This window comes from Notolepis coatsorum, assembly GCF_963971535.1.
Source record: "Notolepis coatsorum genome assembly, chromosome: 13".
Classification (NCBI taxonomy): domain Eukaryota; kingdom Metazoa; phylum Chordata; class Actinopteri; order Aulopiformes; family Paralepididae; genus Notolepis; species Notolepis coatsorum.
The window spans coordinates 5166857-5192120 of NC_140177.1; the positions used below are offsets into that span (position 1 = coordinate 5166857).

At 41.9% G+C, this 25264-nt stretch overlaps 1 protein-coding gene across 1 annotated transcript; it reads left to right on the top strand.

Moving 5' to 3' along the window:
- Positions 1-1354: 1354 nt before the first annotated feature.
- Positions 1355-24202, top strand: LOC311238865 (4-galactosyl-N-acetylglucosaminide 3-alpha-L-fucosyltransferase 9-like; the record flags this gene model as incomplete). The annotated part of the gene is made up of 3 exons (XM_084327065.1): positions 1355-1427; positions 21546-21572; positions 22903-24202. The coding sequence occupies 3 exons, from the start codon at positions 1355-1357 to the stop codon at positions 23901-23903; spliced, it is 1101 nt and encodes a 366-aa protein (XP_084183191.1). The 3' UTR covers positions 23904-24202.
- Positions 24203-25264: the final 1062 nt, after the last annotated feature.

A 25264-nucleotide genomic window follows, 5' to 3' on the forward strand; every position in this document is an offset into this window, starting at 1 on the left:
TGGCGGGAAAAGGGTTAAAAAAATCTTTTTTTGTAATTAAATTAGTTTTTTTTTTATTATTCTTGTTTTATTATTATTATTATTATTATTATTATTATTATTATTACAGACATGAATTGCCGGTAGTAGCCTGTTGACCTCATTGGTTAACTATAAAAAATTTAAATAAATGTCAAAGACGTTGGTAACGTCATGTCAAGTCCCAGTCCAACATTCAACACAAGACGTGGAAGCAGATGTAGCTAGCTACCTACTGTAACTAGTTTACTAATAGTGAATTTGCCAGTGCTGATGGGCAACAAGACAAGTATGTTGAAATGTTAGCTAGCACTATATAAAATTACTGACTATTCTGACAGAGAACGTTGTCAAATTGGTCATTAGTTCCATGGTGTTGGTGTAATAATAGTGTCAAAGAACATTAGCTAATGTTAGCTAGCTGATGCTATTCGCTAGTTAGCTATCAAGCTAATGTCAGTTCAGCTAATGTTAGCTAGCCCAGCTAATCTGCTTGCTACAAAGGCTTATTGCTGCCACACAAAATGAAAAGAATATGTCGTGGCCTCAAAATAGTATTTTGTTACCTCAAAATGTATTTAGTTACCTCAAATTAATCAATTTTGGGCCTCACAATTATATTTTGTGGCTTCAAAATAGAAAAAATATTTTGTGGCCTCAAAATAGTTACCTCAAGTATTTTGTTCCCTCATGATTTGAACAAACCTTCACTCACTGGAAATGACTTTTTCCCATAGATGGATATACGAAAATGTGAGTCTCTCTCTCCCTCTCTATCTCTCTCTCTATCTCCCTCTCTTTCTCTCCCTCTCTCTCCCTCTCTCTCTCGAATGCAGTGAGCGCTCCGTAATATGATCATGATCATTATGATCGACTGGAATAAAAAATTATAATAATAGGTGTTAAAGTTAGAGGTTCTATGTAGGATTGCAAGTAACTGTCTAACTGCATATATAACTGTTTCCACTAGAGGGCGCTCTAGGCGGAGCCACTCATGATACCACCAGGTGGCGAGTATATAAAGAGATGTCTCCTCCCCCTCTACCTCTTCTCCCCCACCTACCTCTCACGGAGAGGAGGACTCATGTGCTGCTGTTTAACATGTGAATGAATAAACCACGCCAAAGGCTAAAGATAGAAACCATGCCTTTTGACCACATTATTGTCGCCCCATAGCCAGATTCTGTCAACAGGTTATGGGCCCAGATCACGCAGGGGCGAAATAATAAGGGTAGCAAGTTTAGCTGAAGTATAGGCTAGGTTAGCACCGGGAGTACCGCGTGGCTAGACGCTAGGCCAACAGGAGCTAAAGCTACGGCCACCATCAAAGAGCAACATGGAATCCAACACGACGATCCTGCGCGTCAAGAGGAAGCGGGGCGCCGACCCCACCGACGGGCTGCTGGCACGCAAGCGGACCCGCCCGGAGAGCAGCGCGCAGAGCCCCGAGGAGGCGGCACCGGGGGAGACGGAGCCTGCTGAGCCCAACGGAGGCGAGGGGGAGAACCCCATCTTAGAACTCGTGGCGACCAAGGGAAGGAGCAAATGGCCCTCATTTAATGGAAAGGCAGAGGACTATGAGCTCTGGGAAGAGCGCATGTTATGCTGCATGCATTGCACGGTGTGCGACTGAAGACGACGATCTTGACGGCCCCTACGAGAGACCTGACGGCGGAAGCACAAGCCCTGGACGACAAGCGTAATGCAGACGCATACTGTGAGTTAGCGCCACTGCTCGACGACACAAGCTTGGGGCTGATATTCCGCGACACTAAAGACAAAGGCCGAGAAAGCCTGGGGGTGTTGAGAGAGCATTATATCGGGCAAGGATAGATAATTAGTGTGGTGTCACTAATTGGTTTGTTGTAATTGACAATTGTTTTTGTGTAATCAGACACAGGTGTGGTGACGAGGCTCCACGCCCTATATAAGCAGACCAGGAGCTCGACACTGTTGTCTCTCACTTGTCTCTCTCACTTGTCTCTCACCATTGTGGCTTTTTATTTTATTTTTTTTAAATTTTAATCCTCTTTTTCTCCGCCTGATTTTCTATGCTTTTCTCCCCATCCCAATTTAGTCGTTATGCCAATTCCCCCCCCCCCCCCTACCTGGTCGTTGTGCGCATGTTCCCCCTACTGGTCGGTACAAGGGAACCCTGAAGTCTACCACATGCTTCCTCCGACACATGCGGAGACAGCCAGCGGCTCTCTTTTCACCTGGCAGCGAGGACTCTCATTGGTGAAGTGTAACGCGTGGGAGGTCACGCTGCCTTCACCACTTCCTGCCTTTCGCTGAGCAGGCGCACAGACCTGACCCGTAGGCGTCGCTGTCCACAACGCCAGATTACCCCCCACGACTTCCCTCCCGCTAACTCAGCCAAACGAGTTAGTATGCCGATCGGCCCAAGCCGCAGGCAATGCTGACTCCGGGAGTCGAGACCGCAGCCTCTTGCATTGGTGACGAGCGCAATCTCCGCTACGCCACCCGACCGCCCCCCAACCATTGTGGCTTTTTGTCCATACTGTTTTTGATCCTGAAACAAGGAGGCTGGTGCACCCAGTTCTCCACTTTTGTATTAGAATAGTAGTCAAATAAATACTGTTATTTTTGCAAAACGTGTCTAAGTCCTTGTGTCCACCATGTTGCAACCAAGGCCTAGGGGAAAACGAGCCCTCTCTACTTGACTGTGGAGGCCTTAGGGAAAACGTCTAGACTCTCTTGAACTCATGGTGCCATTATTCTTTGACATCAAGCCTAAAGAGAGGACGTGTCAGTCACAGGTAAGCAACTGAAACAGGTTTATCTAGTCGGGAGAGACAGACCAGGTGAGACGCCTGTGATAGTATAAAAACTGAATTATTTGGATTGATATGATGAGCCAGCTGGACAGAAACTCAGGAAACAAATGTGAAGTCAATCGATGGTCTTTATTGACAGGAACACACGGAGAAGGAGGAACAGTCCTGGAGACCACAGCCCTCCATGGGGGCTGCAAGGCTCCAGAATGACAAACACATCATGGCTTAAATACTATGTGGGTTCCAAATTTAGCGAGCCACTGGTTAATAAATAGATGATCAGGCTTGGTCGTATATATGGTCATATGTGGGGTTATATGTGAGCTGTTGCTGAATCTGATATTACGTCCATCTTTGCTCCTCCTCAGTGGCCTGTGGCCGGATACAGCCATGCGTTAGGTCACACAGGTCAATGTATTTCTAGGTGCCTGCCTGGCTTGGCCTCCTGGCACATTCCAGGGACCTATGTACTCATGGTGACCAGAGGAGCTGGATGTAAAATATTAGACAGTAATGAACTGAAAATACCTATCACCTGCTTTTGTCGGGCGGTCTCACCCAGCGGTCATCGAAACTGAGCCATGTGCGTCTAGTGACGGAGACCTTAATCCGTCTTCTTGTCGTCACAGTGTCTGTGTTCTTCAAACCCTGCCGTGCTTTTCTGTGAAGGAACAGAATGCGTTCAACTCGTAACAGAAGCGTCATGTCGATTCAAACTGGGGGGCACCTACAGGATATATTTTATTTAATTTAGTTTGAATTCTTTTGATAATATGTAGTAATATGTAAATAATAGGTTATGATCATTTTATATTATTTATAAGTCAAACTTTTTTACACTGCCATAATTCAAAGTATCCTCACCTCATCCATCACAGTCTGGTACGGTTCCACGGACAAACACACCAAACACAAACTCCAACGCATCATCAAGACAGCCTCCAAAATAATTGGCTGTCCCCTCCCCTCTCTGGACTCCATCTACACCTCACGCACAGTCACCCGCTCTGTTAAAATAGTCACCGATCCCTCTCACCCAGCACACCACTTATTCCAGCACATGCCCTCAGGTCGCTACAGGTCCATCCTAACCAGACACACACGTTTCACAAACAGTTTTCTCCCCACAGCAGTCCGAACACTGAACACCCTGGCCCGCCCCCCTTTGCACAAACGGGCAAGCATCTGTCACCGACCGACACTGTTACCGTGACTGTCCTATATGTATTTATGTATATATGTTTTGACGTTTTTGATGTTTGATGTCTGTTTCATGTTTGATATAACCAGTGCTCAACATCTGTACCGAAAACAATTACCACCAACCATCGTTGTGTGGCATTAAAGTATCTTGTATCTTGTAACTGATTATTCTAATTGTCATATATCATACTTCCAAAAGTCCCCCCCCCTTTCCCTGTGGTATTGGTTTCTTCCAAACGTTTCAGCAGGAGGATATTGGAGGAGGAGTTGATGTGGTTAGTATCAGAGCCGTAGAGAGAGAGCGTTGCGACACGCTTTGATCTCGCCGACAGTATATCACGTGGTTCATGTAGCTACCTTTAGTTCCACTTTGTTTTTGCACTGAGCACTGTCGACTTGATTTCAGCGGGACAGAACGGCAGAACTACTACTGTTACAGCAATTTTTGGTACTTATTAACACAATGTGCATTGATCACTGTTGCGTTATATCATTTACATGTCTACTACTTTAATATTTACATTATATTACTTTATATCACTAGGCGATGACGGCAATTTTGAACGTTACTATAGCTACTGATGACTATTCTTTTACATTAGCCATAGCACGGCAGTTGTTAAACACTTGTGGTAAATATTGACGTGTTATTTCATAAATAATATGTGTGAATAATCAGAGATCATCACAGCTACCTTTCAATAGCAGAGTGGACTCAGTGGCTAAATAAGGAACCATACTTGAGACAGTTACATCAGATAACAGCAGCAACAGTTATTTCAACCCCCACTCAAGCAATGACTAATTTAGAGAACAAACAACACCTTCTTGAATTGACAGTATGTAAATGTAGAAGCAGAGACAGCTGGGTTGAACACAGGGCAGACCAGTTTAGACTTGTTGAAGCATGGACACTAACTCACAAACAAAGTCATCTATTAATCAACTGTTTAGTATCAAAAGAGTAAACCATAATATTAGAAATGTGTAAATTCATATACACAGGAGATATAGTTGGATAAAGGTTTATTGAAACAGGCCTCTGTACTCAAGTGGCCACATCAAGGAAGGGGGGGCCAGAATGACCCCCCTTCTTATCACTGAGGGAAGATGACATCACACCAGCCCCCACCCGTGGGACAAGACCCAACCCCCAGAAGAAGACGCTGGATTGGATCAACCATGTGCTAATATTGGCTAGACATGATAGGATATAAGGGCCCACAAAGTGTAATTCTGGAGCCCAGACCGAACCAACCCCAGGGGTCTGCGGCTCCACCACCCCTCCACCACCAGAGAGAGACTGCTGTGCTGTTTGCATTTTATGTGAGTAAATCATGGGGAAACACCATTTGTTGTTTAAAGTTTAGTGTAAATCCTTAATATCTGAAACCAGATTTACTCATGTATAAATGTGTGCAGCATGGTCAATGTATGTTCAGATTATGTTACCGACTGTTTCATGTGCATTATTGAGGTTTGAGATGCAAACCTGATTGTGATATTTCTGTACAAACAGACAGCTCTGTTAATGTTCTCTGATAATCTTTTGTATGTAAAAGGCAACCTTTTATTCACTCTTGGCCCTGGTTCAAATAAATCAGCTGAGTTGAAATACAGTTCTGGTTTGTCTGGTGTACACGTTTTATTCCTCATCTGCTAAGTCAGATGAGGAGACCAACAATTCTATCAAGTATGAATCTTTCCTCCTCCTTCCAGATAGTCAATCTCATTGTGTTGTACTACAATAACCTCAAATTATTCTTCCCATCCTTTGTGTCTCCCCCTGAAAAGGTGCGGTGGGGTCTTGTCATATGTATCATATCTGGACCTTGCTGTGTGTTGGGGACACGGGGCAAAGAGCTGGGGTGTTGCTGCGTTTGAAGTGATTAACGATGGGCTTGTTGTCTGAATGGAGGAGAGAGAGGGACAGGATGAAGGTTGGTTGTGTACGCCACTGTTTGGGGCCCACGGTGAATATGGCTTCTGCATGCAGGGTTGGGGGTGCGGTGTCTTAGGTTAGGATGTCCGGAGGTATGACGATCGCGCTTGTTGTGCAGTGAACATGCAAACGTGGGCTTTTTATGTTTGTATGTTTATTCAGACACAGGAGGCCGGTCTCGGCCCAGCGGGCCACGGGGGTTGGGTTGGTTAACTCGTACGGAATATACTTTATGAACTGTACGGGGGAGTTGCACCAAGGACGTATTGGTGGCGCACAGACTATCTGGTCATGAGACAACAGGGGTGGCGTCGCATGACGGCAGGTAAAAGGCTTTTCTTGCTAGGAAGCACGGTTATTCTGTTGTGTACGACAGGGGCGCGTTCTGAGTATGTAATTGCCCTAAAATTATTCTCAGGAAGAGGGCGCAGGTAAGACGAGGAGATTTGACTGTTCTGAAATGGAAGGGGAGCTGGGTCCAAGGTGCATTATGTCCCTGCTTTTAGTCGCAGATACGCGGGACGGGGACCGTGAGTGAGTGGACAGTGTGGGCATAAATGCGTCGGGCTCGATGTAAGTGAGCTCTGTTACTATTTCAGAACATGTAAGTCAAGTATGGTGAAAGATTGTTTAGACCCTGGCATGATCAGCGCAGAGGTCTGTGCGATTGCAGGATTAAAACGTAGTAATTAATGGAAGTGTAGGGTGCCGGCGTGTTCAGGGTGCGTTGTACGTTCTACGGTAGAATTATAGCACAATAATTAAATGTAGATATATTTGCCGTCCTTAGGCATAGTATCCTTTTTAATCTTGAGCGAAACCGGCCTGTTAATTGATTACGTTCGCTGTGATACAAAAACAATTCGGTCGAAATGACTGATAAAGTACTTAATGGTTGTATGGGGACTATGGCTATGGTTAGGAATTGTATGGGGGACTATGGCTGTGGTTATGAATGATTGACGAAACGTAAGAGCGTATTGTTATTTTGTTATGATATTTTGATGACCAACGACGATAGGTCGGAGGCGAGTCCTACTGTTGGCTGGGGCTAGCTAGCTTAGCTCTGTGGAAAAGTCCGCGGTGAAACTGGGGACGTTACAATGGCGTTATGAGAGGATTGATTAAACACTGTGGCGGCGATTACAAGTAAGAGGCGGATTGAGACGCAGGGTGGCGAAATTGTGGCCGTTTTGAGGGTTATTATTAATGCGGTAACGTGGTATATGATATTAGGGATTCGCTGCTTGGTGACGTCATGGTGTTGTGGAGAGTATGTAGCGTTCGCGGTGCTATGGAGTGAGGCGGAGTAGGTAGGAGAAAGGATTCGTGTTGAACTATATGTGCGGCGTTGGTCGGTGTAAATGTTTTAAAAATTATTTTCTGTTAGAGTGGTTGGTTATTTTAAGCTTGTGTGAGTTGTTTATACTTTGGTTGGTACTGAGCGAATTGCGTGGATGAACGGATCTTGAAAGGCACGGCTCCCGTGAGGGCCTTGAACGTCGCATTAGAGCTGGCTAAAGCTAGTTAGCTTGCATGCCATTGTTTTGTGGCGTTTGCGGGCGGCAGATGTTACGTTTCGAGTTTTGAGGATGATGTTGGGGAAGGGGTGGATAACGTGATGAATGTCGTGGCAGATTATGAATATCGGGGCATGTTATGAATGTCGTGGCAGATTTTGGTTGTCGTAAACGATGTTATAACAGCCGCTTCGGTTGCTACTGCGCATGCGCGGTACAGCGTGGATTGGGTCTATTTGCATTCGTGATAGTTCGCTCGGGGGACAGGAATAACGGGTAAGAGAATATTCTGCATTATGTAATATGGTTATATTTGTATATTGTGCATTGTATTTTTGTGTAAGCAGGGGAGGGGATGTAACATGTATGGTGGTTAGGTTAGGGGTGATAGTCAGTGAGGGTTTACTTAGGCTGCAAACAATACAGTGAGCCTATTGAGGAGAAATGAAATAATGGATACATTGCCTATGATAAATCTGGGGTTCACAATCCGGCTATACTGGGTAGATTGTATTATTGTCTTTGATGCACAGGGGTATATTTTTAACCAGGGGGGAATGAGTAGGGATAGATTAAAAATAAGTACAGCTCAATACACACAATTGTTAAGGGGATGCAGACCAAAGGAAGACTTTTGTCTTGTTTACATCAGGGTCCCCCAGTTTCAATTCATCAGATAGTCAGTACTGCTACAACTATACATTTATGACATACCAGATTTGCAAATTCAGTCACCCGTGTTAAAATACATCATAACTTTTATTGCATACATGGTACACGGATAAACGGGAGTTTGAGAGTAGCTATAGGCTGAATTTGGAAAGTGGCTCTACACTAGAGTTACATGTTGCTTGCAGTAAAATCAATTTATCACACGTGTATGAAGAAAGGAACATTTAGGACTAACCACTATAATGTTATGTTGAGATGAAACATGCTTACATGTATAATAATTAGAGTTGATAGCGTATTTCCAGTTTTTTAAATTTGTGTAACATGTACACTTGTAAGGTTGGAATAATGATGTTGTGTTTTATGTAACTTGAATTAAGATACTTGTATAGAATGCATTGAGGTTAAAATGTCAGATATTGATAATAATGAATGTGTGATTAATTCAAAAACTTGGGGGCGGCTTGCCTCTAGGACATGAGATGTGTGAATAACCATTTAATGATTTACAGGGGGCTATATTCATGAAGTGGGAAGATAGGGTCTTTGTGTCAAAAGCCTTTGTGCTCAGGGGAGACTGTATGCATGGGTCATGAAAGAGGCAAAAGTTGAGAAGGTTATATTACCCAGGGGGGTAGGAATCCTTTTGAGGCGGGTCAATATGCCCAAGGGGGGTCAGGATGTACAGCTGCTTACAATAGCTGTTCTTTTATGACAGGATGAGAGAGATTAGATGCAACAGGATGAGAGAGGTCAGAGGTGAAGATGCAGGAGACAGTTGCTAATACAGAACACAGCTGGGTTAAGTGAGTGAGACAATCAAGAAAGTGGCATTCATTTGGGGTTATGACTTATGAAAGTTAACTGGTTGATAAGGGAATAATTTGAAACTGTCTGTGCACTGGACGGCAGGGATGGTTCTAAATTTAAGATGGGTCCAGTCCATCTTTGAAGTGAGGGTAGGAGTGCAGAAATAAGGGTAGATTGTGTTTAGCCTGGAGACAGCTGAGAGCAGGAAGGAAGGGAAACTAACGTTGTCTGTGGACCTGAGTGATGATTAATGAGTTAAATGTGTGTGTTGAATGAGAGAGTTTTGATGCATGAGTGAAACAAGCGTGAATGGCTTTGTTTATGAGTGTTTACCTAGAAATGTGAGGATGAGCTGAGTGTCTTTTGATTTCAGTGGGTGCTTGAGCAGGGGATGGGGGCCAGGGAGCCTTAAATTACCCATTCACACACACAGACACACACACACACACACACACAGACACACACACACACACACACACACACACACACACACACACAGACACACACACACACACACACACAGACACACGCAGGCACATTCACACAATTTGATCACACACACACACAGACACACACAGACACACATTCACACGATCTGATTTCACATACATACACACACGCAACTTAGTTTTCACTTAAGGTGAAACTAGTCTTGAGTTCTTTTCTATTTTTTTATCTTTGAATTTAGAGTTTTAGATTTCTTTTCTTTTCTTTCTAGATAGCCATTGAAGTGGTCTGTGGTTGGAGCTGGTTAATTTCATTTGATTTGCTTTCACATCTGTTGGAATGTTTTTTGATTATTTGCCTTTTGTTTCTTAATTTCTCTGTTATGATCTGGTGAGAGGATGGTTGGAGCGTGAGGTGCATTGGGACATACCGAGGCTGAGATGCATTGGATCCGATCGATGACAAGTTAAGTAGTGCCACCACGATTTGCATATGGAATTAATGGCTTCCCTTATTGAGTATGTTGGCATATTGTGTAAAAAGATATGCTCTGTGCTTGTGTCTTCAACAGCTCAGAAAAAGGGAGGGGAAAGGCAGAATCAACGCTGGGAGAGACATGAATACATTTCATTAGCGGTAAAGTAAAGTAGGATTTCATTTTTCCCTGTTACTCTGCAGTCCAATGGTGGTTGATTACAGATGGTGGTGAGGGGATTCTTGTACACGGAGACCCGTGCCTATGCAAGCCCCATGCGGGTGAGGCCAGGTTGTAAAAACTGAACAGATGTAGTGAGGAGGACATTCCACGCTAAAAGATTCATCTGACGACGGGTTGTCATGGAATAAATAGATGACTGACCTGGGATGTGACCTGGCCTAGGGGGGGGGGCGTGGCCAGTCTGAAGACTGAGCTGACTGTGTGAACAAGGTTCTCTGGGGAGTTGTGGTTGGACTGCAGGGGACGGGACTGAATAGGTACTGATGGGCTTTGTCTTGTGCACATAGTTTGGTAGGACGCAAGCAAAGGACGGATAAATAACACAACGCAGGGTCAGATAAAGATGCATTCACATAAATGAGGACATGGCCAGAGTGAGGAGAATGAAAGAAAATTTTCGTTGAAATTCTGCTTTTCTCTGCCAAAACTGAGCTGTGGGAACAGGAAGTGACAAGTTTATGACCGTTATGTGTCATAAAAGGGGGGAGGATAGGGGGGAAGCAATTAACTGGTTATGCAGACGTGATTGCACTATCTTAAAGAAAGAATTAGCAGAATCAGAGAATGAATGTGGAATTCAAAATGTATGAAAGAATGAATAATAATTTCTGTGTCTCCCCAGATCATGTAAACGGATACCATAATTTTAAAAAATTGTGTTTTATTTGAAGGGTATAATGATTAGATTAAATTGTTTTATTGTGTTCAACAAGCTCAAAAGTTGTTGTTTCAAAAGTAGGCCTCTGGCTATGAGCCTTGAGGAACAAGAAAGCTAATTGCCAAAGAAAAATGGAAAAAGAAAAAATGGAGAAATTTTGAAAGAATGAGTTTTAATTTTGGGAAAAAATGAATTTTATTATGTATGGTTAGTATGTATAAAAAATCAAGTCAATATATCATATGTGACGATAAGAATCGTCAAAACGGGGAAATGTGGTAAATATTGACGTGTTATTTCATAAATAATATGTGTGAATAATCAGAGATCATCACAGCTACCTTTCAATAGCAGAGTGGACTCAGTGGCTAAATAAGGAACCATACTTGAGACAGTTACATCAGATAACAGCAGCAACAGTTATTTCAACCCCCACTCAAGCAATGACTAATTTAGAGAACAAACAACACCTTCTTGAATTGACAGTATGTAAATGTAGAAGCAGAGACAGCTGGGTTGAACACAGGGCAGACCAGTTTAGACTTGTTGAAGCATGGACACTAACTCACAAACAAAGTAATCTATTAATCAACTGTTTAGTATCAAAAGAGTAAACCATAATATTAGAAATGTGTAAATTCATATACACAGGAGATATAGTTGGATAAAGGTTTATTGAAACAGGCCTCTGTACTCAAGTGGCCACATCAAGGAAGGGGGGGCCAGAATGACCCCCCTTCTTATCACTGAGGGAAGATGACATCACACCAGCCCCCACCCGTGGGACAAGACCCAACCCCCAGAAGAAGACGCTGGATTGGATCAACCATGTGCTAATATTGGCTAGACATGATAGGATATAAGGGCCCACAAAGTGTAATTCTGGAGCCCAGACCGAACCAACCCCAGGGGTCTGCGGCTCCACCACCCCTCCACCACCAGAGAGAGACTGCTGTGCTGTTTGCATTTTATGTGAGTAAATCATGGGGAAACACCATTTGTTGTTTAAAGTGTAAATCCTTAATATCTGAAACCAGATTTACTCATGTATAAATGTGTGCAGCATGGTCAATGTATGTTCAGATTATGTTACCGACTGTTTCATGTGCATTATTGAGGTTTGAGATGCAAACCTGATTGTGATATTTCTGTACAAACAGACAGCTCTGTTAATGTTCTCTGATAATCTTTTGTATGTAAAAGGCAACCTTTTATTCACTCTTGGCCCTGGTTCAAATAAATCAGCTGAGTTGAAATACAGTTCTGGTTTGTCTGGTGTACACGTTTTATTCCTCATCTGCTAAGTCAGATGAGGAGACCAACAATTCTATCAAGTATGAATCTTTCCTCCTCCTTCCAGATAGTCAATCTCATTGTGTTGTACTACAATAACCTCAAATTATTGTAGAAAGTCTGTGGGAATTTACCACACACTCAAGCATAATTGTATTAATCAGCCCACATTACAGTTATATGTTGACAACACTTTATATTCAATATATATAATAGCATTTCAGGGGAGTGGCAGAGAGACAGCATTAGTCAGTTTTTCTGTGGACTGTCCCATAACCTAGGATAAGTTACAAAAAATATAACATTTACAGTATGTATGCATTCATATTTTTCTTGTGCTTCTATGGTCATAAATACACACATCTTAATGCTATCTATAAGACATTCATACATGCACAAAGTGAATATGGAAATGCAGTGAATATCATACCTCAAGCTGTTTACTCTGCTCATACTGTAACCATTGATACTACTCAATTAAGCCAAGAAAGAAGTTTGGTCAACAGTACAAAATAAACAAAGCAACCAATTGCATTCCACAAATGTTTTATTATTATAGGCCTATAATATGTCCATGTAGAGGTCCAGTCTTCCACTCCTGTTGTTTGTAGTGCTAGGGCCTTTCTGTCACGACTGCTGCTCACCTCAGACTGGACACATGCACGTCATTATAGTGGTAATTTATCCTAGAAAACAAAACAGGGAGATAGAGTTATGGAGTTGCTCATGCACTCTACAACAACACACATCTTGTATCTCTTCTCATCTCTAACATTTCCATTCCACAGCATGCAAGCATCCTGCTTCAAGAGGTGTATGATTGTGTATGTGACAATAAAACTCGATTTGATTTCAATATTTTAGAGGGTTTAGAGTTCACCCACCAGTTTCTGCTGTGGGAAACTTGGTATTTTAGTATACATATTTTGCTTGCTTAATCATAACATCTAACTTTTATAGATCGACATCTTACCATGGTTGGCTTGCAGCATTTGGACACAGACAGGAGAAGAAAAAGGTTGACTAGTTCATATAGTTTAACTAGTATACAGCTCAGACAACAACTTAAAGGTCAGGCCAGCTTGACTTAGATATGACATGTCCAAGTAAATTACATCATGTTCTTTTTCTCGTTGTCTTCATATCAATCTTGTGACAGATACGACAAAACCCATAATCTCACCTTTGTTTACCTTTCTTGTCATTATCTGTTATTAATTTGTCATCTTAATTTGTCAAATTTTAAACTGTGCATAATCTTTCTATGGCCATAGAAACAGATAATAAACTATTCTATTTTTGATACAATTTGACTCATCTGAATTTCTACAGTTTCACTGTTTGACTCATTTCAAATATTCCACAACAGGTTCAATGTGTCCGGGTTCTTTGCAACAAGTGCTGGCCTGAAATTCATGGTGGAGCAGGAACAACGACCTCCATCTTACCAGACAACAGCATGGCTCCTGGAATGAATGAATGCATGAATGAATGAATGAATGAATGAATGAATGAATGAATGAATGAATGAATGAATGAATGAATGAATGAATGAATGAATGAATGAATGAATGAATGAATGAATGAATGAATGAAAACTTTATTTAACAGGTTGCAGAATGTGTACAATACAGTATGGCTCAATACACACAATTGTTAAGGGGATGCAGACCAGAGAAAGACGTTTGTCTTGTTTACATTTTTATTTTTAAAATTGCGCTCACCACCTACAAGGCTTTAAAGGGTGAAGCCCCAAGCTACATTGCTGAGCTTCTAACCCCTTACTCCCCAAATAGGGCTCTCCGCTCCTCCGACCAAGGAGCGCTCGTCGTCCCCCGGACCAAACTAAAAACCAAGGGTGACCGGGCTTTTTCAGTCGTAGCACCCAAGCTATGGAATCAGCTACCTTATGAAATCAGGTCTGCTGTTAGTGTGGAGTCTTTTAAACAAGGTCTAAAAACCTTTTTATACAGTGAGGCTTTTAATTGATCATGTATGTGGTATAACATGTGTGTATGTGTGATTGTATTTTAATTCATTTATTTTTGAAGTATTCTACAATCTTGTATGTGATGTAACATGTGTGGTTATTCTATTCTGATTAACCTTTTACTGCCTGTAAAGCACTTTGTGATTTTAATCTGGAAAAGCGCTATATAAATAAAATGTACCTTACCTTACCTTACATCAGGGTCCCCCATTTTCAATTCATATTGACATTTATGACATGATTGATTGATTGATTGATTGATTGAAAACTTTATTAACAGATTGCAGAATGGGCACAAATTCAATACACACAATTGTTAAGGGGATGCAGACCAGAGAAAGACTTTCGCCTTGTTTACATCAGGGTACACAACATACATGACATTTATGGCATAGGGACATACAGTATTGATACATTTGTGACATAAACGGTATTCAAATATACAGTACTGTTACCCCTAGATCCTGACAGAGTATATACATATGATGGGGAGGGGACTGTACATTAGGAGGGGGTGGGTGGGAGAGAAATATACATACGGTGGGGAGGAGACTGTACATTTCTACTAATAATATACAACCTACATATCTACTAATAATATACAAACTACATTACTACTAATAATAATCAACCTCACAACTCCAAATGACTGGGACACGTCTCTCATTAGAGTCAAGACCACGAGAGGAGAGCCAGACAGGTCTGTATCCACTGTGTTATTGTCTATATATTATATTATGTAACCTTACTGTACCTATGAAGACCAGTCTATCTAGTGTCACCTGTTATTGTCTATATATTATAACCTTACTGTACCTTATATGAAGACCAGTCTATCTAGTGCCATGTGTTATTGTCATATTATAACCGTACTGTACCTTATATGAAGACCAGTCTATAGTGTCATGTGTTGTTGTCATATTATAACCTTACTGTACCTTATATGAAGACCAGTCTATAGTGTCATGTGTTGTTGTCATATTATAACCTTACTGTACCTTATATGAAGACCAGTCTATAGTGTCATGTGTTATTGTCATATTATAACCTTACTGTACCTTATATGAAGACCAGTCTATCTCGTGTTGCTCACTTTAACAATAAATCTAATAAACAATGATAAACGAATGAACACCAATAATTGCAAATAATTTGGTAAATATAACGTTAGGCCAGCCAACGTCAGTATGGTAACGTTCTAACTGCATTTAGAATCTAAACAAGCTGTTAACTTACGATCAACATTAACTAAAGCTTGCTACATAAAATACCAATATTGACTAAATCCATGAGTGGTCTGCTAATGCGTTAAAATGTACAAAGTAAGTAAAGTAAAGTAAATTTACCAGCGAGTGCCGCTCGGCAACAATGAAAAATGCATGGCGTTGACCTGAGACTTGAACCACGTACCGCCCATGAGGCGCTTTACATACGCATTCCACGATAACAATGCAATTCTATGGGAGTGTCTGAACTCTAATTATACGGCTCTGGTTACATATGAGTCCCTGTCACTTCATAGAAACACTTCACTGGTGTGTTCGCTGAATCTGTATCAGTGAGGAGTATTGGTGTTACGGTATGTCCGTGTATTATGGTGTAATCTGATTATTGAAAGAAGTTAACTTGAAGAGAGTTGAGGATTTATTTTGAGTCTTGCAGACAGATGTTAAGGTAAGCATGAAAATCCTACACTTACTACATCCTCTCTCTATATGTGTGTGGTTACAGGTTATATCTTCCATTAGTGGTGATGATGGATCTTTCAAGGAGGCTGAGCGGTTTGTAAAGTAGGTTCCTACTGGTCAGTCTGAGCTTTGATGGAGCAGATGATGCTATGTGACGTCAGCACAGTCTCATCTGTACTCATGCTACTATGTGACGTCAGCACAGTCTCATCTGTACTCATGCTGCTTCCTATGTGTTGTGTTTGAAAATACAGCTACTACCATGTTGGCAGGTTCCCTTCCTCTGTGATTTTATTATCTATGTTCTATCTATGTTGCATTATAGATATAGTCTTTTTATGTAAATGTAGCAAAGGAATTTATGCAAAGTTGCAAAGGAGGGTGAGAGAGAGAGAGAGAGACATGGGCAGAGTTTATGGGGGTGCAGGGGGTGCATTGCACCCCCTGGTGGCCGGGGGTGAAATTGCTTCCTTTAAAAAAAAAAGAAATCAAGATTATTTTTATTTTAATAAAATTATAATAATTGTGAGAAACAAATCTGAATTCTATTATGTTTTGTTTTACAATACATTCATTTTATAGTAGTAATCATGTCACATTATAAGGCGAACCTTCTGTAGTGTGGCAGTGAAAGGGTTAACGCGCGGCCAAGCACCACCATTCGCAGCAGCAGCAGCAGAATGCCCCGCACGATAGTACATTGTAACGCTTGTACAAAGCCACTTATTCTGAGATGATAATTAATGTATCTGGATAACCAATGCACGGATTTTGTCGAGGCAGGTAGCGTTATTTCGGGAAAATTGATATCTATAGTCTGGTATATTTTTCGTCCACGAAAAATGGAGGCTGTAATAATTATTATTGCTTGAGAGTCTCTATGAATAATAATAATTAGAGCCTCCATTTTTCATGGACAAAAAATATACCAGACTATAGATATCAATTTCCCCGAAATAACGCTACCTGCCCCGACAGAATCCGTTCATTGGTTATCCAGATACAGATGAATTAGCATCTTAGAATAACAAATAACTTGTAAAAGACAAACGCAACATCTTTTTCTTTTCTTTTCTCCAGCGCGACCAGCACATCTTTCGTTGGATTGGCATGTCTAATAATGCTGTTATTAGAAAATGTGAACTTTTGTTTGTACAGCCTTTGACAACCTACTGTATGCATACGTGTGCACGGCTGTGCGCTTGGCAGAGTGTTGCACAGTATTTTGTTATTTTTGTATGTCATGTTTGGTACAGTAAAGTGGTCTAGTGGAGCAGCAATATACTTGTTGTGGTCTTTTTATTTTAGTATTTCCTTCTTTATCTTTGTCACTTTGTCAATGATTAAGAGTAAGTCAGTTAAAAATGATCCCCCGTAGTGCTGTGTGTGTGAGTGTGTGTGTGTGCTGCTGTACTACCTAAATAAAATAAAAAATTAGGGGTTAGGGCATTGTAAAAACGCTAAAATAATTAAATAAAGGTCACAAAAAATCGCGCGCGCCGGCTGCGCGTGCGCGCGGGTGTCGTTCGCCACGCAGTCGCACCCCCTGGCGTCAAGTTCAAACTCCGCCTATGGAGAGAGAGAGAGAGAGAGAGAGAGAGAGAGAGAGGCTGATTAAGAGGTAAAAAGCACAGGAAAACACAGAAATGTTTTGCCATACAACCAACCCCCCCCCCTTATTGTGCCCTGTGTGTGGCTGCCCACTAAATAGTTAGGATGGGTCAAACGAGTGGGGCAGATAAGCTCATATATGGAAGGTATTGTGCATTTTATGAAAGAAGCATGAAACTTTCTACAGTGTTTCTATATTCCATGACGTTTGTTTTCAGACGTGGAAACACTTCTGAATTTACCTCTGGAACTTGTCAGAGGCTGTACACATTTTGGACTCTCAAAAACATGTTATTTTAAACTTTTTTCCAGGCACAAAGGTATTATATCAAAAAGAAGAGTTGTGGAACCCACTGGTCATCACAAAAGTCAATAAAAATCAATAATTAAATTATATCATGTATAGGATATGGCAATTGGGTTTCATGTCATACAAACAAACCTCACACAAACAAAGACTCAAAAAAGGACTTTCAACAATATGCGTGTAAAATGTTATTGAACAGTTGACCTATCTCTTAACCTACCCTAGTTGTAGTAAGTAGTACCTGCCCTACAATGACATTATTAGTGAGGCCTAACAGTCTCCTGAGCATGAGCAAAGGGCAGTACACTTGAGGGCAGCCGTTTTGCACTTGCAGCGTGTTGTACACCCTTTCTTGCAACCACAATGGATCAGTTCATAGCAGCTCTGTGATGCTTCTGGAAGGGTGGTCCACAGCGGCTGCCACCCCATTTATTCTCTCACCCACAGCCCCAATCAGCAGGGCTTGGCAGCTGAGGGTCCGGTTCCAAGGCGTTGCTCCAAACATTGGCCTGATAGCTGGCACGCTTAATGTGTTGCTCTAGAGCAGGGGTTCCCAAAGTCGGGGTCGCGACCCAAAGGTGGACCGCGAGCAGCCACAGGAGGGCCGCGAGATGATTTCCAAAAAATAAAAATAATAATAATTTAACGTTTTTTTTTTCTTTCTTTTCTTCAGGCCACTGAACTTAGAAGCAGGCCAGGACAGTGTTTCTAGTTGTATTCTAAAATTCTATTCTATTGTACTAAAAAATTTGACTATATGGTTTTATATTAACTTAATAAATAAACAAAAACGAAAAATCTACTTATTTCAACGAACATTTCAAACTAAATAACAGATTATGCACATAAAACGCTGAAAACAACCGAAGCAACAATAGTATTTTAATGAGGCTATTATTATTATCATTATTATTTTGCAACAAGTTAGCCCTCTCATAAATAGCACATATAAATGAATAACTAACTTGAACTAACTTAATAGGATTGAAGTGATATTTGGCTTAAAAAATCGGTCGCCTGGCAAGAAAAAAAAAGAAAAAAAGCCTGACGATGTGCATTGGGCCGCCGCGGCTCTCTGACGCCTTATTTTCTGGGCCCCGGCCTGAAAAGTTTGGGAACCCCTGCTCTAGTGCAGCCTTCGTTGGGGGCATGTTCTCCAGAGCTCTGGATTTCTGAGTGAAGAGCTGTTTATCTAGCTTCATTTACCTCTGTGGTCTCGCTTGTCCTGTCATACATCAGTACGACAAAGCGCTCCAACCGTGACTTGGACAGCTCACTCACATCACCCTGCATCTGCAGGAGCTCATTGAAAGCCTCGGTCACTTCAGGGAAAGCGTGTCTGCCATGCTGTTTTCTTTCCTCTTCCAGCAAATGCTGAGACTGTGTCACATCGTTTTGTCCTCATCAACACGCAGGAAGTCTTTCCAGTGCGTCGGCAGTGCAGTGGTAGGCATCACCCGTCTCCTGATTCCCTTCCCTCTCTTCTGCCGGGTGGTTCCTTTCAGACTGTCTGGGATATAGATGTCCCAGGTAACATCGAGACGCCTTGTTTTCTCAAGCTGGGATTTTGCATATTATGGCACAAAGACACTATCTGCATAGTCCTGGAAGGTCTTTGCCGGCTGCTGCTCGTGGTGACGATTTTCACTTTCTGGGCTGCTTCCATTCTCGAAAAAACTGTAGTCATTCTGGCCATTTCTGGACCTGCCACCATCCAGCGATGCAGTGCCCCGGGATTCTCTGTCAGGCCAACTGCTCCACCAGATCCTTTGATGAGTGCGTTGTTCTGTTTCGTGGCAGTGGTCAATTGGAATAGCAGAGAATTTGTGACTTGTTTTATGCACAACAAACACTTTCCAACACGGAACTCCTCCAAGATGGCTGGATGTTTATCAGAGAGGGCCGTCATGTCACAGACATGCACCGATAGCCACCTGGAGTAATGAGTGTGGTCCAGAGCAAACATCCAGGGTAGTAGCTGTGTTTCCACATAGAGTTGAAAGTTGCCGTCAAGTTTCAAGTTTTCAAGTTTCTTTAATAGTTGTCATACAGAAGTACAGAATACTTTCATACAAAATGCTTCTTACTGTTACGCTCCAGAGACTGTGCTAGACAAGATAGTATCAAATAACATAGTATAGCATGTAATTTAGAAGTAGAAAATGAGGTCACAGTGTTCAGTATAGACATATGTACAATGTTCGATGCAGAATAGACGTAACTGAGTTACCATATAATATACAATACTATGCAGTGTACTAATGTACAGTACTATATAGTGCAAAGCAGAAATGGGATGAGGTACAATTTAGGTACAATTTACAGTAAGGTGTACGAGTTGTAGTGCAATCCTTCATCAATAAATATAAAGTGTGGGGAGTGGGTGCTACAGTGTGTTTGTTTAAAGTGGGTGTGTGCTATAAAGTGTGTGGAGTGGGTGCTACAGTGTGTTTGTTTAAAGTGAGTGTGTGCGTGTGGATGTGTGTGCTATGTGCGTTTGGTGGTTGTTGTTGTGTAGTGTTCATTGTTCGTTTAGCAGCCTGATGGCCTGGGGATAGAAGCTTCTTCTGAGTCTTTCTGTGCTCGCCTTGAGACTCCGGTATCGCTTGCCTGACCGCAGCAGTTCAAAGAGGCAGTTGTTCGGGTGACTGGAGTCTTTAATGATTCTCTTAGCCTTGCCCCTGCAACGCTTGTTGTAAATGTTCTGGAGGGTGATCCCGCAGTGATCTGACGTATATGAGCATGAGGACCTCAAGTGATAAGGTTTTCAACCAGTAGTCGAAAATGCACACTTTCCCTGACTCGCTGTAGGCATCATTCTTCAAATGTTGGAGGGGCCGCTTCAGGTATGCAGTGTAACGTTCGGGAGCCTATCCTCCTTAGGATAGTATCCTACTGTCTACCTGGGTCACTTCCTGTTGTTATGGGTTCACCTTGTATGTCACCACTGAATTGCTGTCATCACTAATTGTCTGTCACACCTGGGTGCTGTCATTGGTTGTCAGACTGCTGTCACTCATTGACAGCGTCGAATGTTTGGTATGTGCCTATTTAACGTTTGCTCTATCTTTGTCATTTGCTAGAGCTTCACCTAAACTACGGACAAGATTACAGATGGAACAAGCACTGACCTAAAGTCTTTATCACTGTACTTGTATACTCTTATCCTGGTAATAAACAGTACACCTGTTTTGGAAGAGTAAACCTATCTCTGTCTCGTTCTTCTTCGACAACTTGGAAGTCACTTACCCCGTTCGTAACAATGCAGTGCTGATTGGAGGCCAGGGGCGGTAGCGTGTACAGGCTAGCAGCAGTAACTTGGTGGGCCTGTTTAGGTCCAGCTCAGCGGGTATCTGTCCAAATTCTTGAAATTCAAGAAGATGCCTGGCCAATGACACATAACCACTGCCTAGTGGTGGCTTGCTTGAGCGAGCAGGGCATTGCAAAGCTTCCCTTGTTTCCACTTGGCAGAGAGCACAGAGTTCCCAGTTAGTGGGGCAATGCAGCTTCTTAGATGTAGAAGGCTGGGCTGGATCAATCAGGATATGGCGTTTTTGACATGACGCAGGCACAGTGTTGCATCAAATTGCTGAAGAGTGTCGTAGGCTGCCTTGCCAGTAGCTAGCTCTTTGGAGGAATTAATGGTGAAGAGGTTGGAGGTGGATTGGCTAACATTGCACAATGGCTAGCTAGCTCGCTAGTTGCTAGCTAGATATCTAACTGTATTTAATTTAATTTCATTCATCATCAACAACATTTCACTCATCATCAACAGCTAGAAATAGTATTTGATCAATAAGAACATGATACAAATTCTCACCTGTCCATACATAAAAATCTTTTCTCTTCTCTCATGTGCGCTCTTTTCAGGCTACTGCCCTCTGCTGGTCTACTGCAGTAAAATCATGCAACAAACTGACACATGGACACAAGGCCATGGCTGAGCAAGTGAATGTCTTTATTAGAACAAAACTTCCATTTTAACAAACATATATATTATTATAAAGGAGAATAATGGGACGAAAGGTGGAACAATGCAATGTTGAGGTCAATGACCCTTCAAGGTCACCAGAGGTCAGTCTGAAAGTGTTTCCACGTCTGAAATCAAACCTTGGGGTATGTAGATGATATGCTGAAAGTTTCATGCTTCTTTCATAAAATGCACAATTAGTTTGCCCCACTAAATGCAGAGAACGAGTTTTTCCCCAAGGGGATTAACCTCTTAACAGGCGCCCCCAAAAGTGGCCATTTTAGTTTTAGTTTTTGAGGACTGCATACTTTTGCAAACCAAAATACTATTCTTTATACTTATAGCACATGCATGAGCCTGGTCTCTTTTGAAAGATAACATTCTGAAGTGACTGATACAATAAATAAATTTCACTTTTAGTGCTAATGAAATAGAGTAACAGGTCGGAACTTGAGTTGAACTTGAACTTGTGTACTCACGTGTTTCTGTAGTAGTTGCAATATATTGGAAAAGCATATTTCCAAAAAAAATTATTGTGGCTGAAAAAACCATAGCCTGAAGTCTTGTGTAATACATAATACATGTCCAGATTTCATTCAGTGATATAGAGCATTTTGGTCAAATGTGAGAAAAAAGGTCTGCAGGTTTCCATTTTCTCATGGGCCATACCTGACCTGTAGTCCACAACGCCAGATTACCCCCCACGACTTCCCTCCCGCTAACTCAGCCAAACGAGTTAGTATGACGATCGGCCCAAGCTGCAGGCAATGCTGACTCCTGGAGTCGAGACCGCAGCCTCTTGCATTGGTGACGAGCGCAATCTCCGCTATGCCACACGACCGCCCTTACAGTATATAATTATTAACTAATGAAACAGCTGAAATAGTGCTGTGATTAGCTCTAAATCAAGATTGGTGCAGACTATTGAGGGTCTTGAAAGAAAAGACTTGAGTTTGTTGTTTACAAAAGATTCCAGGATATTTGCTAAACAGGGTAGTTTGGAGATTGGGTGGTGAACAGTTATTTATGCCATCATTCATTCATTCATTCATTCATTCATTCATTCATTCATTCATTCATTCATTCATTCATTCATTCATTCATTCATTCATTCATTCATTCATTCTCTACCTCCACAGATGTCCATAACAGCCATTTCCAAAAGAAAACTGCTTCTTGCTGCTCTTGGGCTTGTGTGCTCCATTGCAGTATTTTTCCTTTACGTTGAGCCACCATCTGCTAAATGCCCACCCCCAGCACCTGGTGAAGATATCATCCACACAGATGATAGAGAGGATGGTGAAGAGGATGATGCCTTACCAGATCCCCCTGAGAAGCCCATCGTACTTCTGTGGTTCTGGCCTCTGGGCGAGATGTGGGACTTAAAGGACTGCGTCAGATACTACAACATCGATAGCTGCATTCTGACGGTCGACAGATCGCTGTACCCTAAAGCAGATGCCGTCATTTTCTATCAGAAAAACATTCTCCGGAACATGACGGACATGCCCAAAGGTCCACGTCCGCCTTTCCAGAAATGGATTTGGTTTCACGTGGAATCTCCACTCAAAACAGCGAGGATACGACACTTAGAAAACCTGTTCAACCTCACGCTGAGCTATCGAAGAGACGCTGACATCACTGTGCGGAACGAACTGGTGATCAAGAAACCAGACGAGGGGGACGATTTTGTTCTGCCCAAGAAGGACAAGTTGGTCTGTTGGATTGTGAGCAACAAAAACCCAAGCACCGGGGCAGGTATGAGGTCAAGGTATTACCAAGAACTAGTGAAACACATTGACGTGCATGTCTATGGCAGTGCCTTCACAGGGAGACGTTTGAGCTTTGATGAATACTACCCAACCATCGCAAGCTGTAAGTTTTACCTCTCATTTGAGAACTCAATCCATAGAGACTACATCACAGAGAAGGTGAATGGGCCGCTCTGTGCAGGAACTGTGCCGGTAGTTTTGGGCCCAAAAAGAGACAACTACGAACAGTTCATCCCTGCTGACTCCTTTCTCCATGTAAATGACTTCCCTCATCCAAAGGCTCTGGCAGACTTCCTGCTCAACTTGGATAAGAACGATGAGGAGTACCTACGTTACTTTCGCTGGAGGAAGTTCTACAAAGCCACTCCCCATCTCTTGTCTACTAACAAAGAATTTATTCAGCCTGTCTGTCTTGCCTGTGAACACATGTCAAGAGATAAGGATTTCCGTGTTGTTCATAACCTTTACAAGTGGTACGCTTCATGATCAGATGCATATATTATTATTAGGGATGTCCGATATTATCAGCCTACCGATATTATCGGCCGATATCGGCATTAAAATGTGATATCAGAAAATATCGGTATCGGTTTTCAAAAAAAGAAAAAAACAATTAAAAAAATGTACCCAGGCAAGCAAGTAAGAACAAATTCTAATTTTATTTATTGTCAAAAGTATGCATAATGTTGTGTTAATTCCACAACAAGAGATATGTAAGGGATAATGTATAGCTATGAGGTCATTGTCGCAAAATAATTGACCGACACAGAGTTTAAAATACCGAGCCGCCTCGGCGAGGTGTTTTAAACGTCAGTGAAGGTCAATTATTTTGCGACAATGATCGAGTATAGCTATACATTATCCCGCTTATTACATGGCTAACTTACTAACAATATACCTAATTCATTTTACATCGACTCGCAACACTGGTTCTGGCTGCGTTCTGGCTCCGCTCGTCGCTCCGCCCCCTGTCATCGCCGGCAGCTACGTGTCTAATTGCACTGAAACAGTGTGTGTCAGTGGGCTTGATTGCGAACAGCTGCGCACAGCGGTCATTATTGTCCCACAGCGGTCATTATTGTCTGATAACTGACCTCTGACGCGCGCTATTGACCAATCACAAGCAAGCATTTCGGCGAATGTGAAAACGCCATGTAATAAGTAATGTTAATTACCTGAAATTATTCAGTTTTCTGGGGGGGAAACCCTGCATATATCGGTATCGGTTGATATCGGTTGATATCGGTATCGGAAATACTTTATATATATATATGTATTTAAATGATTAATCCTCCACTGCACTGTTTTTTGTCCTGTGTCTGTGTTGGTGTTTGTCGTAACTGTGAAAAAAGAAAGGAAAAAATGTACACTGTAATGCTGCAACAATTACCAATGTGTTTTACACAAATGGCTTAATAAAGGAATCTGAACCTGAATCTGAATCTGAAATTAAGAGTTGGACAATATCGGTATATCGGTATCGGTAAAAAAGCCAATATCGAGCATCCCTAGTTATTATGTTTTGGCGGAAAATTATGATTTATTTTCTACTAATGACAAGGCACAAAGAAACAGTGATTTGTTTTAGGCAGATGCTATTAACTATATTAACTAGTCAAGGCTGTACAGAGAATATGTATTTAAACAGAGGTATGAACATGATCATATTTTCGACCACATCACCATACAGGACAAGTAAATAAGCACTGGAAAAACTAAAAACGGTCTCTTCAATGGCCTTGGGAGAATAGGCAGGGCCGGTTCTAGATTGTTGGGACCCTATGCAAAATCTTGTATTCCTTTTGTTGATTTGTCTATATAAACCCCTCCCCCCAGATTAACAATCT